The sequence below is a fragment of the Ictidomys tridecemlineatus genome, unplaced genomic scaffold (assembly GCF_052094955.1).
Source record: "Ictidomys tridecemlineatus isolate mIctTri1 unplaced genomic scaffold, mIctTri1.hap1 Scaffold_55, whole genome shotgun sequence".
In the NCBI taxonomy this organism is placed as follows: domain Eukaryota; kingdom Metazoa; phylum Chordata; class Mammalia; order Rodentia; family Sciuridae; genus Ictidomys; species Ictidomys tridecemlineatus.
Window position 1 is genome coordinate 1,357,858 of NW_027523660.1, and position 18,753 is coordinate 1,376,610.

Genomic DNA, 18,753 nt, shown 5'->3' on the forward strand with positions numbered 1-18,753 from the left:
AGTGGAGCAATGCCTATAATCCCAGCAACTCAGGAGGCTGAGATAAGAGGATGGCAAGTTTGAGGCTAACCTCATCAATTCACCGAGGCCTCAGTAACTTAGCAAGGTCCCATTTCAAAATAAAAAAACAAAGAGTTGGAAATGTGGTAAAGGATCTTTGGGATCAATTCCCAGTTAAAAAAAAAAAATCATTCATACGACTGAAACAAAGTGATCCCGAAGCTGAACTTCAGGAGAGAGACTGAAAAGGAAAAGAAAGGGGGAGAGAAGAAAGTTTTTCCTCCCCACACTCAAGGTTTTATACCAACAGCCACCCTGAGGTCGTTATTTCCATCTTTCACTTTTATAAACAGTATCTTGCTTCACAGACCCTAACTACATTTGGACAAAATACTCTCCAAACTTCTAAATTAAGCATGTTGATGTTCAACAAAGTCTGTAAAGAACTATCCAAGTCAGTCACATGTATTGTGACCTCAGAGGCATAAAGAGGGTTTTTTGTTGCCGAGACAGATAATAGCCTTCAGCCACCTCTCCCTAGCTCAGCATCCTTGGGAATGACACTTACATCCATGGGCTTCAATTTCCTGAGTAAGGGATAATTATACTTCACCAAGAGGCAGTTACAGCCTCCCAACAATCAAAGGCTAACTAGATGTGAATTATATAAGAGGCTAGAAAAAAAATTCTTAATGACTACTTCAGCCAGTTACTACTCCAATGACAATCTTGTGTGAAGAGTGGTAATGGGGAGATGGTGGGGGGAGACACATCAATAATATTAAAAAAAAATTCCATCAGAGGATCAACAAGGAGTGGGGAGAGAAGCCTAAAAGCTAACGCTGGTACCGTACACACAACAGCTCATTTGATCTCACAACCCTTTATAAGCATGGATTCTTTTTTCACATTACTACTGAGGAAACTGGGGTGTAGAAAGCAAGTCTAACAGCCAGCAACTGGACAGATCTGACATTTCAAGCACATGTTCTTCACAGCCTGCTAGTCCGTTAACAACCCAACTAGAAAGTAGCTCATCTTTGAGACTGTATAATAGGTAGCAGTTCAACCTTGAGTTTTTGGGGTTTTGTTCTTAATATTTTAGTGCTTAAGTCTGGAGATGTGGCTTGGGCTCACTGCAGAGTGCTTGCCCACCATACAAAGGACCTGGGTCCAATCCCCAATATGGCCAAAAAAAAAAAAAGAGGAAGAAGAAGAAGAAAAGTTTCTGGGCTAGACACAGTGGAGCACAGTTATAATACCAGCGGTTTGGGAGGCTGAGGCAGGAGGATGGCATGTTCAAAGCCAGCTTCAGCAACTAAGTGAGCAACTTAGCAAGACTTCTGTCTCTAAATAAATATTAAAAGGCCTAGGGACAAGGCTCAGTGGTTGAGTTCCCTTAGGTTCAATCTTGGTACCAAAAAAAAAAAAAAAAAAAGAATACTTGACCTGTAGCTCAGTGGTAGAGCACTTGCTTAGCACATGTGAGCCCTGAGTTCTAGTCCCCAGAAGAGAAAAAAAAAGTTCTGATACTTGCAAATAAAAATAAGGATGCCAAGCTGGTATACTGAGGAAAACAACCAAAATCAACAGCAAATACTCACAAAGCCACATGGAGAAGCACATCATTTCAATATGATGCAAGAGACAAGAAGCATGGGTAAAAAATACTTGAAATAGATTTTTAAGGAGGAAAAAAGATTCCTGACTTACGTTTTTCATCATCAGCATGGACCAGAGATGCTGCCCTGGACAACACATCCAACGGTGTCTCCATTCCTGGTTGAGCCTAAAAGGAAAATAGAGAGGTGAGGTGGGGGAAAATAAGGAATTTAAACAGAACCCAAAAGACTTTTAGAATTCTAGTAGTTAGCGGGACTGGGAGTGTAGCTCAGAGAATGTACTTAGCATAAATGAGGCCCTGGGTTCCATCCCCATCAACAGAATAGGAAAAAATAAATAAAACTCTAGCAATCAATAAAGAACAGTTCCTCCAGTAAATACAAATCACTGTTCCAAGGATGAAATCATTTCATCTGAAGAAACACAAAGGTCCGGTTCAGGAACAGAGAAAAGGGTTAAATTCCATGCTATCTACCAAGCTCAAGTTTGCCAACTCCAGGAAGCAGCTCATGTGAGTACTAAAAAGAGGAATATTGTGAACATTCATGCCCATGTTATTTGTCTTATAAATGTTTATGCGCATGTGTAACATGTCTGTACAGACATAACCAACAATAAATAGCTTTCAGAACAAAAGCTGTCTATGAACACAGCATTACTGCCAGCCTGTGATTTTTGTGGTGGTGGTGATGGTTAGCAGCGGTAGTTGTTGGTTTATTAGTTTCCCAGAAACGACTAAGATTGAACCTTCTTGTTCTCTCACCTCCCTAGCTGAGGGGCTACTGGAGACCCTCTTGGGGCAGTAACCAGAGAGCCTGCATGACCACGCAGGTGTCACTTCACATCTGCAGCATGTTCCTGAAAAGTGGTGTGAGAATCCCACTGGCTAATTAAATGGACTTAAATCCATTAGGATTTTTATTTTTCCTCATGATGTTGGAGACGGAATCCAGGGCCTTGTGCATGCTAGGCAAGCACTCTACTTCAGAGCTATGTCTCCAGCCCAGGAATGTTTAATTTTCAATGTTACAATTTATAGTACATATTGTACTATCATCAATGTCTATCACTTTATGTAGCACCACAGATTTTATGTTTCTCTGCAGTGCTGTGGGTTGAGCCCAGGCCCTCAGTGGAACCCTTGTCTTGCATGCTAGGCAAGCAGTCTACCACTGAGTCACACCCCCAGCCCACAGCACTACGTTTTTTTAATAAGACTGGATTTTTATAGTTAACTCTGCTTCCTGCTAGGCATGGTGGCACATATCTGTAACCCCAGTGGCTCCAGAAGCTGAGGCAGGAGGATTTCAAGTTCAAAGCCAGCCTCAGCAATTTAGCAAGACCCTGCCTCAAAATAAAACATTAGAATGGCTGGAGATGCTGTTACCTAGAAAGCAAAAACTGCATAAGATTTCAAGGTGGAAGAAACCCCTGGAAAACTAGATTGCTTTTGCTCAGCTTCCCTTTTCCAGATTATTTAAACACACGGTTATTAAGGAAAGAAACATACACATCCTATTAATTCAACAACTGAGGAAAACCCATTCTTAACTGTACCCTTTGAAAACTCGAAGCATTTACTCAGTATTTTCACCATATCCCGACTATCTACTATGTCAGGGCAGGTTACAGCATGTGACAGCCCTGCTTTTCTATATAATCTTCATACTTGAGGCCTTCAAACACCAATCCTTCTTCTTGCCATGTGACCTCATTCAATAAACATGGACTACCTAAAGGAAGGACTAACAAACAAAGCCCAGTTGCCTTCAAAGAAGGTTCCATCTGCAGAGCAGGTATGTATGTAAGAAACGTGATTCACGGCTGTGTTTTTCAAAGCATTTTGTACTGCATGCTTATATTTGGTAAGAATAAAAATGTTTTCCTATGGTAAATTTGGGGAACCCTGCAGCAAATCAAGTTAAACAGCATATTTTCTTGCATGTGCCCTATGCGGGGGACAAAGGCAGTGAAGCTGATAGCTTTATGTACACAAAATCACTCAGCTTCACTGGCCCTTTTTTGAACCTAAAGTATCTCTTGGGGAACACTTAAGGCAATATTAGGCTGCGGCAAAATGTGCCAAGGGCCAAAACAGGACTGCAAACAAAGTCCTAGAGAAATACACATGAATTCTGAAAGGCTTTGCAGAAGAAAGGGAACCACGGCTCAGCCTCTGAAGAATGAATACAGAAGTACAGGTTGATATTCCCAATCTAAATTCCAAAATGCTCCTAACTGATATTTTTTGAGCACCAACATAATGCCACCTGTGCAAATCTCCACACCTGACAATCATGTGATGGGTCACAGCCAAAATACAGATGCACAAAAAATATTGTACAAAATGATCTTCAGACCATGTGCACATGGCAAAGGACAGCAGGTATTGATGGAATCTGGCCTTGATTTTATAGGTGTGACGGATCCACTGAAATCTCTGAGCAGACAAATAACTTAATGACACAGTCTATGCAACTTGTTCTGGAAGCACTATGCAGAACTGAGCAGAGCCTGAGAAGCTAAAAGCAGGTGGATGGATACAAAAAGCAAGCTATAAAAGCCCCAGGCATGCAGAAGGCGATGAGTACTTGATGGAGAGAAGGGATGAAAGAAAACTGCAGAGGAGACATAACTGATGGCTCTTGGCAGGTTTCCCATGGGAGAGGGATGTCAAAGAAGACGGAATGGACCTGTAATCCCAGCAACTCAGGAGGCTGAGGCAGGAGTATCACCAAGTTGCCCTGTCTCAAAATAAAAGGGCTGGGGGTGTAGCGCAGTGGTAAAGCAACCCTGGATTTAGTCCCCAGTGCCAGGGTGTTGTGGGCGGAGGGGTCTTGTGATTCTGAGCAAAGAATTACTGATAAGCATTCTATTCCACAATATTGAAGTCCACGACTTCGTATGGGGAGCAGGGGGACCAGGGACTGAACTCAGGGACACTCAACCACTGAGCCACATCCCCAACCGTATTTTATATTTTATTTAGAGACAGGATCTCACGGAGTTGCTTAGCACCTCGCTTTTGTTGAGGCTGGCTTTGAACTCACGATCCTCCTGCCTCAGCCTCCCAAGCCTCTGGGATTACAGGCATGCACCACCACACCTGGCTCACAATTTCTTAAATAATCCCCCCTCAAGTCAAAGGATAATGCTTTCAAAATTCTAAACCCAAATGGACATATATACTAACATATGCCTTAAATGAGGCAAAATTATGCACAGAAGCAAAATATCCAACCATTAAATGCATCAAATGATACAAAGAAGTAGACCTAGAATTCTGGCATAAGAGATCAGATATTTAAGTTTACTCAGATACTCTGAAATCTAAACCCTCAAGCAACTTACATTCAAAGTAGGTAGGAAAGAGATTAGTTATTTAAGGTTCATCCTCAAGATACCTTCCATCTACTTATCTATGAAGCATACCAGTTTTTAATTTTCCAATTAATTCTGGATTCAGAAAATTGTCTGGGAAAGGTTTTTTTTTTAAAAAAAAAAAGATATGTCAAGCATGGTGGCACACACCTATAATCCTAGAGACTTGGGAGGCTGAGGCAGGAGGACCATAAGTTTGAAACCAGTCAAGGCCTTGTTTCAAAGTTAAAAAAAAAAGTGCTAGGGATGTGGCTTAATGATAGAGCACCCTTGGGTTAAGCCCTCAGTACCAATATTAAAAAAAAAAAATTTAAGAGAGAAACAGAAGATATAATCTCTGATTTCAAGATGTGATGATCTTCTTCAAGAAACAAGTCTATGGGACAGAATAATGATAGGCATATTTAAAAAGACAATAATAGGGACAGGGAGTGTGGCTTAGTGATAAAGTACTTGCCTAGCATCAAGACAAGCGTTCAATCCCCAGGACCACTAAAAATAAGACAAAAATAAAATGAAAGAGATAATAAAAGAAAGTATAACTTAAAATTAAAGTGTGTATTTTGTGATAAAGGAGAGATCAATGTTAGCCCAAGTGCTGCCCTTATGAACATCTAGTTTTCATTTGTCTAGGGCTGGGGGGGCGGGGGAGAAGAGTATGTTCCAAAAAGCCATTTCACAGGTTTCCGTCCCCAGCTTCCCTCCTCCAGAATGATACTGTCTGTCCTCCATGACCTCCCCCTACCTACTTGATTGCTGCTTGTGTATTTCCAGGTTGCGAGGACCCTGTCTTATCCACAGGATAGTCACACAGGGTCAACGGTCTGAGGAAAGGCAGAGATAGGAATGAGCACCTGGGACAGGCAGCCTGAGCCCCCGCCTGATTAGAACTGAGCACCTAAGTGAGGAAGCGTGAGAAGCTAAGTCTGGGTGAGTGTGACATAGTGGGTGAACTTGGGCAAGAGCTAGAGGCTGGCCAGGCAGGTGGTACTCTTACCCTCAGATCCTGAGCCCACCCGTGACAGGAAATTAATGCTACTTCTTTGGTTTAGAAGTTCTGCCTAGGAAGGTCTGACCTGAAGGAGTAAAGTGAGGAATTACTAGAGGCTTCTGTAGGGAGCAGGTGTGAGATAAGGGCAGCAGTGGCTGGTCCAATAACACAGGTGGGAGGTAAAGGTCAGGGACCAGGCATTATCTAGCCACAAAAGTACTAAGCAAATAGAGGTGGAAGATAACAGCAATTTTACAAAAAAAGGTCTTCTGAGTTTTACATGCTGTACAATATTCACAGCTCAATAAAATATATTGACAATGTGGGCGTGGTGGGGCACTACAGCATTTGATGGAGGGTCACACTACATTGAGAAGCCAATCAGCATTATGGCTATTTATTTAAGAGTGTTATCTCTGGACACCTGTTTGACATTGGGCTTAGCTACTTCCTAACTGTGTGGACTTTGGGAAGTGACTTTACCTCTGTGAGTCCATTTTGTCATGTGAAAATGGGGAAATCCCTACCTGCTCTCTCAGAGTGCTCTAAGAAGTGAGGAGACTTTCTAGGTATTAAAATAACTTTTGTTGAAACAAAAATATACGCCTAGTATGTTAAATAGATTGCAAAGGACGGTAAATGTATTGGGAAAAAAAAGGATGAGGCATTGACCACTGCTGCAGATACAGAAGTCTGGAAAGATTTCCCTGAAGAGATGAATGCAGGGGGAGACCCAAAACGATAAGAGGTACTGCTTTAGTCAGCTTTTTCACTGCTGTGACCGAAAGACCTAATAAGAACAACTTTACGGGAGAAAAAGTTTATTTGAGGGCTCACAGTTTTAGAGGTGGCAGTCCACACCCAGCCAGATCCATTCCCTGGGGCTCAAGGTGAGGCAGAACGTGATGGTGAAGAGTGGTGGAAGAAAGCGGCTCACAGGATGACCAGGAAACAGAGAGACTAACTCTACTCACCAGATACAATATATATAACCCGGGCTAGGGCTGGGGCTCAGCGGTAGCACACTTGCCTGGCATGTGTGAGGCAGTGGGTTCAATTCTAAGCTCCGAATATAAATAAATAAATGTCTATCAACAACTAAAAAAATATTTTAAAAATATATATATAATCCAAAGGCATACCCTACCTGTCTTTGGTTACCACTCAGTTAATCCCCATCAGGGGATTAATCCTCTCACTGTGTTAAGGCACTCAGAACCCAATCATTTCACTTCTGAATATTCTTGCCTTGTCTCACACATGAGCTTTTGGGGGACATCTAATATCCAAACTATAACAGGTATCAGGCAAGAAGAGAGAAGAAAGGGTGTAAGAAGGGTACAATAATACTGAAGTTTTACTAAAGTGGTGAAAAGCCCTTCAACGGTCTGACTGGTTGAAGCACAGAAGCAACGTGACATGTCTGGTTTATTACATCCTTCCTGAACCACAAATTACCTTTGACCTTTTGCAAAGGATTATGCAGTGTCTACAAGGTAGACCTAAGGATATCCCAATAACATCCTTTTCTTTATATGTTTTTTTTTTTTTTTGGTAGTTGTAGATGGACAGCATGCCTTTATTTGTTTATTCTCATGTGGTGCTGAGGATCGAACCCAGTGCCTCACACATGCAAGGCAAACACTCTACCACCGAGCTACGACCCCACCAACCCTCTGTGCTGTTGTTTGTTATAATTTAGCGATAACCAAAAATAGGATACCTTGACTTGTGAACACCAAGAATATAATAGTATGAAAGAGGAAACAAACATGATTCTAGAAAAAGACAGGAAATGCCCAGTGGCAGTGCTCCTGTGTTGAAAACCCATTTCTGGGTTCACCTTTATTCACGGTGGTGCTCAAACACGATCATAACTCACCATGAAGACAACATGCACTGTCTACCGTGTGTTCTTAGGCACTGGTCATACATTTTGACTTACCAGCCCACTTTCCTTTCCTAAGACCGTCTGATCCCCCATATAATATGCTCCTCCAAAAGCTTAAGGTTGAGACTTAGGGAAGAAGAGGTAACAATTCCAAAACTACTAAAATTTAGATGTATTCAGCACTAATACTAAGGTCAGCTATAAATTTGCACACTATTACTTTGGTGTTCTATAAAGAACTGTGGCCATTTTGGTCAATGAGGGGATAAGAGTGCCTGTCTTAAAACAAAAATTATGGAGTGCATTAGATTATGTTTTTTCAAGCAACGGAACAGAATAATGTGATAAAAGTTTTCCACAAAGATTTCTTTTTTTAAAAAAATATTTATTTATTAGTTATTGGCGGACACAACATCTTTGTTTGTATGTGGTGCCGGAGGATCGAACCCAGGCCGCACGCATGCCAGGCAAGCGCGCTACCACTTGAGCCACATCCCCAGCCCTCCACAAAGATTTCTAAGATGGAAGTTACAGCAGTAGGCATGCCTCGGGCCATGGGTCCCCAGTAACAGCGGCCACTTGCTTTGCTAATTCAGCAAGGAGTGTGAGAATATAAAGCAACCTCTCTGGCTAGAGTTGGACACCAGTGGAGGTGGGGACGGGAGGAATTCCATTCAAACTACCAGATGTTCCTGTCCCACTGTCACTTGGCCAAATGTCAGAAACACAATTGGAATCAATCACTCTTCTGAGTCACCTGATGGTCTCTCCAACTTCCAGAAGCATGCTTTTAAACAGCCCTAATTCCTGGTGGCCCTCCTACATCACCAGTCCAGACTCCATTCCCCTCCCCATCAGGACACTCCCTGGACGAACCAACTTGGCCTTGGCTAATACCTTTCAATGGTATAAACCATCATACCATGAAACAGGGTGTATGGCCCTTTTGGCTGACAAGAATTGAGGTCTCCACTAAATAGCTCCTATTTCTATTAAACACTCTGTTTAGATGTTACAGATAAACAAAGGCAAAATCCTTGCCCCTGAGCAACTAACACCAATGTGTACCATACTGTGGTGAATTTGGTTGGCCAACAGCCTCAGCGAGAAGGTAACTAAAATGAAAACAAAGACCAAACTGTCACCAGATTTTGGTGGTCACAGGCGAGCATGGCTCTTGTAGCTTTAACATCCTCCCATTTCTTCCCCAAAGTGTGTCCAAATGATGTTCCACCAACTTCCTGTGACATTCTTCCTATTCACATGCAACTCTCAAACCATTCCTCTCTGCTCTTCTTGCTAAAAATGTCTCATCTGTGTTATTTCTCTTCTCACGCTTTACCATCTGTTAAATAAATATAGCCAGGATGCCACATCAGAAATCCCCTGTGAGCCCCACTATAATACTTTCACCTACTCAATCAACAATTAACCACTGAATGCCTATTTCATTCCAGGTTTTGGGTTGATGTCTGACATTAGCTGTATGGAAACTGAACCTCTCTTGGTCTTAGGTTCCTTAAAGTAAATAATAACACTGCCTAACCCTCCTACCATCACAAACCTGTCCTGCAGATTAAATGACACAACTTAAGCTGTGTTATAAATCAAGATAAGACACAGATCTATCACCCTACCTCTACCAACACCACACACATAACTGTAGCGCATACTTTTTCAAAACACACATAACTGACCTCACTGGATTCTCACAAACTGTGAGTTAGACCAAATGGACAAAGAACACTGTTCTTATTGTGCTCCAGATGAAAAACCAAGGTGCCAAGAACATAAGTGACTTCCTCAAGAAGCTAAGACTAGAATCTAAGCCTCTGACCCACAATACAATGCTATTCTTCCTACACCTTGATTTTTATTTTAAATACATTTTCATTGGTACATAAAACCATAAAAACTGAACAAATCTACGGTGTACCATTTGATGTTCTGATATAAAACTGTGCAATGTTTAAATGAGGGTAAATTGGGGCTGGGGATGTGGCTCAAGCGGTAGCGCGCTCGCCTGGCATGCGTGCGGCTCGGGTTCGATCCTCAGCACCACATACCAACAAAGATGTTGTGTCCGCCGAGAACTAAAAAATAAATATTAAAAAAATTCTCTCTCTCTCTCTCTCCTCTCTCACTCTCTCTTAAAAAAAATGAGGGTAAATTTATCTCTCATTTTTTCATTTCTTTATCGTGAAAACATCTAAAATCCTTTCATCTAATTTTTTGAAATATATAGTACATTATTATTACCTAAGGTCAACCTACTGTGAAAATCAAAACTTCCTGCTCCCAGCTAATGGTAACTGAATACCCACTGGTTAAGATTTCCTTACCCTTCTCTCCTCCACCTTTACTCCCCGCCCCGCCTTTGTTGGTACTGGGGATTGAACCCAGGGCACTTAAACCACTGAGCCACATTCTCAGTCCTTTTTAGTTTTTTATTTTGAGGCAGGGTCTCACTAAGTTGCTGAGGCTGGCATAGAACTTGCAATCCTGCTTCAGCTTCCCAAATCTCTGGGATTACAAGTGTGCGCCAATGCATCCAGCTCTACTTTTACTGTTTTTAAGTAAAAATCAGCATGATTAGTTTAAATCATGAATAGTTTTTGGAAACAAGTGCGATTTTTTCAAGTTATCTAAGAAAACCTTCCCTCAGTTACCAAGACTTCCAGACCTGTGCTATTCCCTGTACCTTGAGATGTATATCAAGCAATAATGTAAAGGCTTCTACAGCGGGCACAGGGGAACAAGCTCTTCTCTGGAACATGATAACCCTGCCATATTTTTTTTCTTTTAATTACAGGCAGGCAGGGGGCCACAGCAATAGTAACCAAAGCAGGAAAGAAAAATAGCTGATGGAGAGATGAGGATGAATGACCACAACACTGGGCCACAAATGTCAGAGCCCTCAGGATCCCTGGGGCTGCAACAAAGGCAGAATCAAGTCAAAGCCCAAAGAACTCAGGCTCCGAGGACAGGCTCTGTGTAAAGAAGAAGGGTGATGCCTGCTTAGTCGCACTCAAGAAAATCTGTTGTTACGCTCCAACAGGGGATAACAGTTCAAAGCTGCACCTGGGTACTTGGAATTCCACAACTTTAAATCATGTGACACCTTCTAAAGAGAAGCCAGCCCTTATTCACACTACTCTTTGGGCACACCACCAAAGAGTGTCCACAGACAGATCTGTGATTGTTTCAGCTTTCCTCATCAGGGCATGTTCTGAGCATGAATAATCGACCCATGTGGCCATAATTTGAAGCACCAGGGACAATGCCCCAAGGACTTACCCAACTTCTGCTTACACCCAACTCCTTATGTCTACACATAACCATTCCCAAAATTCACCAGGCTAAATGTTTAAAATATGAATAATATACCTACGGGTTCTGTTATTTCCAGAGAACTAAAAAAATATATATGTGTGTATGCTTAAAATCCCTAATCAAGCTTCTTTCAGTGCTTGCCAACCTCCTGCATAAGCCCCCAAACAAGAGCCAAATCTGTTGGCAATGGACCTCACGTCATCCTAGAAAATGGAAGAAGCTGGTAACTCGGTACAGGTATGTCCCCTCCCCATAAAGCCTCTGCAGATGGACAGGCTAGGGGAACACCAATCTCTGACACTCCAACAGGGGGCCCCTTAGATATCAGGAACAGGTAACCTCAGGCCCTGGGGTGTCAACTTAGCTCTGGCCACTCATCACCTCAACAGAGAGCCAGACCTCAGTGGGCTTGGGCTGAATAAAGGGACACCATTCTAGATGTTAAATGAACGCTTAACTCAATTGCTTGAGGTTTTCTGAGGCTATATAGTGGCCCCAGGCTCATTTTCACCCAGTCCTTGGGTGTCCTCAGCCCTGTGGAAAGGCAGGGATGTGATATTTAGTCATCAATGACGCTAGCAACAGGAGCTGGCAGGCAGTGCCACCATGCAATGACTGAGATCCTCGGTTACTTCCATGCAGTTTGCTACTAATTTGCTACACAGACTATGAGAGCTGACCATGTGCCAGGCAAGGGCCATCTATACGGCTTAAAGTTGCAAAACCAAACTTACAGCACATTTCATAACCCTGAAGCAAGGCTGCCTGATGCTGGCATAACTTTTTACTACTGGCTTTAGTTCATCCATCTCCCTGAGGTATCCCTGGAAAATCCCTGAACTGCAGGCCCACAATGACACCGCAATGTCTAATGCTAACAATACAACTCCAAGTCTAGACTTCTGGAGCAGACTACTACTCCCCATCATTGTGGCACATTATTGTCAGCCTAGATTAAAAAGGAACTATGCTTTGCTCTCAATATTTAGGTTACTAGAAATCTACCTTTTCATTTTTAAGACCTCAGTCTTATAGAGTATTGCATATGAAATAAACAATTCTTTGGCATTTGTAGCTTACTCTGGATATGCTCATTCTTACATTTATTCTGCTTAGATACTTTAAATTTCCTATTCACAAGTGCTGAGGGGGCCACATATTCTAAGGGACCTATTATGCTCAAGAATAAGAGTGATAGCTGAATGCAGTGGCTCACACCTGTAATCCCAACCAATCCAGAGGCTGAGGCAGGAGGACCTCAAATTCAAAGTCAGCCTGGGCAATTCAGTGAGGCTCTCAGCAATTTAGTGAGATCCTGTCTCAAAATAAAAACAAAAAACGACTGGAGATGTAACTTGGTGGTAAACTGCCCCCCGAGTCAATCCTCAGGATACCCCTCAACAGCAAAAAAAAAAAAAAAAGAAAGAAAAGAAATCAATTTGCACCATGGTTCAAGTTGGAAAAGCTCCCCTAATACCCCAGGTCTAATCTTCCAATCTCAACTCCCAGCCTATTAAAGCCCAGATAAACTTTTTTAACTCATGACATGCTATATTAGGTCAACTTTAACCTATCAACAAAGACAGTTAATTCTCATTATTCACTGTAATTATATTCCATAAAGTCACCATAAGCACTGAATTAGGTTCTTTTGAGTCTCTGCTCAGACTTTTTGTTGTACTGGGGATTGAACCCAGGGATACTCTACTACTGAACTACAGCCCCAGCCCTTTTCTATTTTGGGGCCCTGTGTAGGGCCTCAACAAACTGCCCAGGCTGGCCTCAAGCTTGTAATCCTCCTGTCTCAAGCCTCCTTGTAATCTCAAGGATTACAGTCTACACCACCATACCCAGTTTATCTCCTTTTTCTTTGTATTTCTGTTCAGAGATTCTTTACTAAATATCTATTGTTGATTCCATAATGCTAAACCCAGAGACAACAGCCTTGTAACTATCTAATGCTGAACCCCACAGGAATTTTCTGTCAAGAATATTGAACCCCTCTTGGCTCTAGACAGCACTTCAGCACCACATTTAAAGGCAATTTTTAACAAAATCCCAAGCATAAAGCATAAAAATGCCAAAAAATAAGGTGGTGCTAAAGAGTCCCCCAAAGCACACTTGTTTATATGTATGTAATTTGAGAGCTGAAGAAGGAGGCAAAATATTGCTTTTTTCCACCTCAGCTGGGAACACGTGCACTCAAATTTTTTCCTCACCATGTACTTGCTCCCCAATGTCTAACAAAGCACTGCAATTACTGCTTTCGGAGTTTCAAACACATTTTTGCAAGTAGGCAAATTCATAAATATGAATCAGCTGTATCTGATTATCAGGCCTGAGGCAGGAGACACAGAAAGTACATTCTATACTGTATCCCAGATACAATGATTTTTTTTTCCTGGTTTCAACATCTCCTGTTCTCTTTCCTCTTCTACCTTGGCAGTTTGTACCATCAAGATTTGGCAACTTAGTTCCTAGATTTTTGTTTTGCAGTACTAGGGATCGAACCCAAATCCCTAGCTTCACAAATGCTAGGCAAAGACTGAATTACATTCCCATCCCTATTATATTTTGAGAGAGGGTCTTGGCTGAATGGCCCAGGCAGGCCTCAAATTTTTAACTCTCCTGCCTCAGCCTCCTGAATTGCTGGAATTTCAAGCATGCACCACTGTGCCCAACTGTTTTTTAATGTGAATGGGTCCTATTGGTAAGAGGCTGATTTAGCAATATTTGCTTTAATTTGCTTTACTCTTCTATTAAGCCCACACACCAAGACTTCATTAACTTTAGGATATATCTTAACAAATGTTCCACACACACAATTTCCTCCGCCACCAGTTTCTCATACCTGCAACAGCTTTTCTCACTCAGACATTAAACAGACTGGATAATATACTTAGTCATAATTTACTAAGTTTTTTCTATGCTTCACTCAACTTGCAACTGTTCGTATTATACTGTCACATTCAAAGTTGCAAGATGATTTTTATTTATTATTGTTACTACTCTAAGTATTAAGTGAATTAAAAGTTGCATAGCAAGGCTATCCAGAAGAGACACACAGAAGAGACACAAAAGTAACATCTTCCTCTGGATCTGTCTAGCCATCACCAGAGGTAGGAGGTAACAACATATAACAATATGAACTCCAATAAGGAGTTAAAAGGAAGTTGACATTACAGAACATTTAAAAGTGAAGATTTTAGCTTCCTAATTACAGCTGCGCAGACTGTTAAAATCTTAAAGTCATAGCTCTACGTCAGTCAAGGGAAGTGGCAACAACTGTGTTTATGAAGTTCTTTCCAATCTTCAAAGGCTTTTATAAATAACCTAACACAAAATACTTTCAAAGCACATTATTCCTTATAATTCCTGAAACTGTGTGATGTTCTGGAACAGACAGTATCACCCTCTTACAGAGGTAAACCAAATGCAAAGGTTAAGTATGAATAACTTTCTGGTCCAAAAACCTTCCTGACATAGCTAGGGGACTTGAACTCAAGTCTCTGGAGTAAGAAGCCAGAGCTGTTTTTACTACAACATTCACAGTTTTTGAATGCAGACCATGGTTATTTATAGCAGAATTGTCTTAATTGTATTGTGTTTTGATCAACAACAACAACAAAAAAATCAGTTTGCATTCCCTTCCAAATGGAAAAGCAAAGGCAGGCTGCCCAGAAGTATGAAAACACAGTGGCATGGCAGGGGAAATCGGCCTGGGATTAAAATTTTGCCAAAGTGAAACAACAAATTAAAGGGTTTACATCATTTCCATGGGGCGGGGGACTTTTCAGCCAGATGCAACAGGAACTACACGAGACCAAAAGAAAAAAAAGAAAGAAAGACAAGACAAGACCTTAGAAAACTGTCTTGGGTATAAGAAACTTTTGAGGAAAGTATTTTTAAATAAATTCAGAACATGGAGATTTCGAGATAATAAGTAACTTCTCCCATGACCACTCCATGGGGGCTGGGGATGTGGCTCTGTGGTAGTGTTGCCTAGCATGCATGAAGCCTTGGGTTTGATCCCCAAGATCATTTAAAAAAAAAAGAAGAAAAAAAAAGAAATCACTCCATTGGGTTCCCACTTAACGCTGCCCCCCCCCCAAAGAGATCTCTTTCAAACTTCCTACTCTACCCTTCTGGCAGTCATGCCAGTCTCCTCCTTAGCTACAGTGGGAAACAATGAGCTTCAAGGCCGTGGGCTTTAAAACACTAGGGCAAAGAATCAAAGTTTTGGTACGCAAAACTGACCTTCAAATCTTAACACGCAAACTGCCGTTTATCGTGTTTTGTCTTTGTTCCAAGTGAGTCTCCTTCTTAGTCAAGGTAGCCTTGGGTTTAGGAAAAAGATTCTAAAACCCTACAAAGTGGGTTAGTACCTTTTAAATAGAGGGGCAAGCAGCGCAGATAAAACTGCAAGAGCCGCCTCCACTTCCCCCCACACCCCCGCACCAGGCTGCAGGTTCCTATTAACCACAGAGAAGGAAATACAACTAGCAACATACAGCACAGATGATCAAAGTGAAACCGATTTTTTTAATCATCTAGCTTAAACAGATGACTACATGCCAGTAAAGCGCATAAAGACTAACTTAACAGCCCCAGCAAGTACTGTCATCCTAATCTGAGACAAGTAAATGTCTCAGTGTGATTAATCAAAGGAGACTACCGAAAACAAAAAAAGAAAAAGAACTTTGCTTTTCGGCGAGGCCTGCACACAGTGCAGGAACAGTGTGCAGTTTTGTTTGGGGCAAGAGGCGGGAAGTGTAGTAAGAGGAAAGAGCCTGGTCCCTGCTACCCATCTTCTGCCCCTTCCCTCAGTCCCGCGCCGCAGCCCTGGCTGGAGGCGGCCGGGACCAAGCGGATGCAGGGTGCGGGGCCTCTATGTCGGCCCGGTGCCTAGGACTCCCTCCACGAGCTGAATCTCCCGCTCCCGAAGCACAGTCGCTTCCCTTCCCAACGTTAGCCTCGTTTGCTGTCCTGTGAAGACAAGCCGCCTCCTCCCCTCAAGGAAGGCATCCCCGTCCCGCTTCAGGTCAACCCACTCCTAAGGTCCCCTGCAGGCCAGCCCTCACCCAGCTCGGGGCCCGCCCGGTTCTTGCTCACTCACCACCGGGCGGCTCCAGGCTCGCCCGCCTCCGGCCGGCCGGGCCCCTCAGGGGGCGGCTAGGGACAGAGGCGGGGCCGCCAGGCGCGCAGGGAGCACTCTGGGGGCGCGCGGACGCACAGGCGCGCTCGCGCCCGCGCTCCCCCCCCCCGGCTGCCGTTTAAGCACACGCAGACGCGGGCCGCGCGCGCCAGGCTGTCTCCGCGGCGGACCCGAGCGTGAGGAATCCCTGGAATGAGGCGCCGCCCGCCTTCTCCCGAGTTCCGCTGGGCCGCCCAGGCCACGCCCAGGCCACGCCTCCACCACGAGCAGGTGGGGGCCAAGCCCAGGTGAGCCCGTGGGGAGGCGGGGCCGGGGCCCCGAGCTGCCTGTGAAGCTCTTTCCCCTCCCCCGAAGGCCGCGCGCGGAGCGCCAGCTCGCACCTACCCAGCTACTGCAGGCGCGCTCGGGTGGAGAATATTAGCTGGGCCCCTCCGAGTAGGCGCTTGCAAATAAGGGCACGTGGGCACAGCCCACACAGTGTGCTCCCCGTGGGAACACACACCTTCAGTGCACAAACACAAACGAACATTTGGTGCTCGCCCAGGTTCCTGCTGCTCAGGGCCAGGCACGTTCGCACACGCTGCCCATAGGTTCCTGCACCCCGCGGACACAGCACCGCAGTCCTGTCGTACTCCGTGGCCTCTAGACTTGCTGCCCCTTACCCGCCACTCAGCCCGCCCAGTTGAGCGCAATTGAATCAAATCTGCGGCACCCACGCTGCCTTTCGCTCCGACCCGCTGTCGTTCCCAGCCTCACACTCTGCAACCCAAGGGCGTAGCAACTCTGCAGCGCCTGGATCGGCGTCCACACCCGAGCCACACCGGCGCGCACAGCTGCCTCCCGCCTCCCGAGCTCCACGCTCCTCGGGGCGCCACCCTGGGCTACTCTTGGCCTCTGCCCCTCGTTAGTCACCCACACCCAAGCCACACGGCCGGGACAGGCAGACGGCTCCACGTACCTGAAGGTACAGGTCGCACTTGCTTTGGAAGTCTGCGCTCAGGTGCCACCTGGAATCGGAAGAGCCACTGCAGTTCAGGGCGCTCGGACGCGGTGGGTTTCCTCCCATTACAGCATTTTACACTCCGCCACTCCACAGCGCGCACACACCCGGGCGCGCTCACACACACACAAACACAAACACACACACACACACACACACACACACACACACACACACGCTCACTCACTCTCAACCCAGGCGCTCAGAGGCGTCTCTCGTCCCCCGCCCCCTCTCCTGGAGAAGGAAGTCCTAGTAAATCAAAACAGTGTGGAAGGGAGGGAGCCGAGTGGCGAAGGAGGGAGGTCAGAGTAGAAAGCGTCCCCTCCGCAGCTCGCACACCAGTGTTTGCTGTGTTTGGCAAACACCTGGAGTCCACGACCCGGCCTGCTCTGAAATGGGCCCGGGGAGGGGCGGGGAGGAGGAGGTGAACGTTTCTAATTGGCGCAGGTTCTTATTACAGCGGCAGCGTCGACATGTGACCAAGAAAAGAAAAGGCCTGTCTTTAATTTTTTCCTGTCATTCTCTGGAGATTTGCTGGGGACGGGACGGGGAGGGGAGGCCTGACATTCCCCCATCCCAGGCCGCCCTTGCCCCCCATTGTTTTTCTCATACTGCCACAATTAAGAAAACATTTGCTTAACATATTCAGCCGCTAACTTCATAAAATAAATAGTGACTGGACTTCCTCTAATTTGCTTTACATGGCTTCACGTTGCTAACCTCCCGGCCGTTCTCAAATCTCCGTGTTTAGGAGGAGCCCTTATCATAAGGGCTTTCTTTCCCAGGAGAGGGCTTTGGTGAGAGGGAATGAGAACAATTAAAACAAATACATTAGGGCTGGGAAGAAAAAAAAATGTTTTGCAGTTTTCAAACTGTTTTCCCATCTGCTACCTCATCTGATCGTGTCAACCCAGAGCACGTTACCTCATTGGATCCCAAAGCTGCTGTGTATGTAGGACAGGAACGAATAGCTCCGTACTACAGTGAGAGGAGAGGGTTTAACTAAAACAGGTTGCCCTGATCTTGTGGCCCTGGTTAAAGGCATTTTCCTCCAATCCATCCACCTAGCTGATTTGAGCCCTGGAGATGTGACAGCCTAAGTGACATGCACAGCCACCCCTGGATTTCCTGGTTCCTCTCAAAATTCACAAATTGAAGGTGCCCTGTCCTCCCAATATTTTTGCTTAGACTTTCTTTAAGTTCATCAATAGTATCCTAATAGGAAAAGAAATTCTGAGAAAGATCACAAATCGGAGATGTTCATCCTGCCAGATTCAGACAGAGAATAAGGAAAGAATGAGGACTGCTGAGACAGATTCCAGACAGTGTGGCAAAACAGGGAAAGGGTTCCAGATTCAGACCTGGATTTGAATCCCAAC

The 18,753-nt window shown here is 44.3% G+C and overlaps 1 protein-coding gene across 1 annotated transcript in view; it reads right to left on the bottom strand.

Moving 5' to 3' along the window:
- LOC144374019 (transcription cofactor vestigial-like protein 4) overlaps positions 1-17,765 on the bottom strand; it is a 134,093-nt gene extending 116,328 nt beyond the window's left edge. The window contains exons 1-3 of the mRNA XM_078036975.1: positions 17,714-17,765; positions 17,333-17,381; positions 1,714-1,789 (exon numbers count right to left, since the gene is read on the bottom strand). Coding sequence (XP_077893101.1) covers positions 1,714-1,777 — 64 coding nt within the window. The 5' untranslated portion in view covers positions 1,778-1,789; positions 17,333-17,381; positions 17,714-17,765. The remainder of the gene's footprint in view (positions 1-1,713; positions 1,790-17,332; positions 17,382-17,713) is intronic.
- Positions 17,766-18,753: the final 988 nt, after the last annotated feature.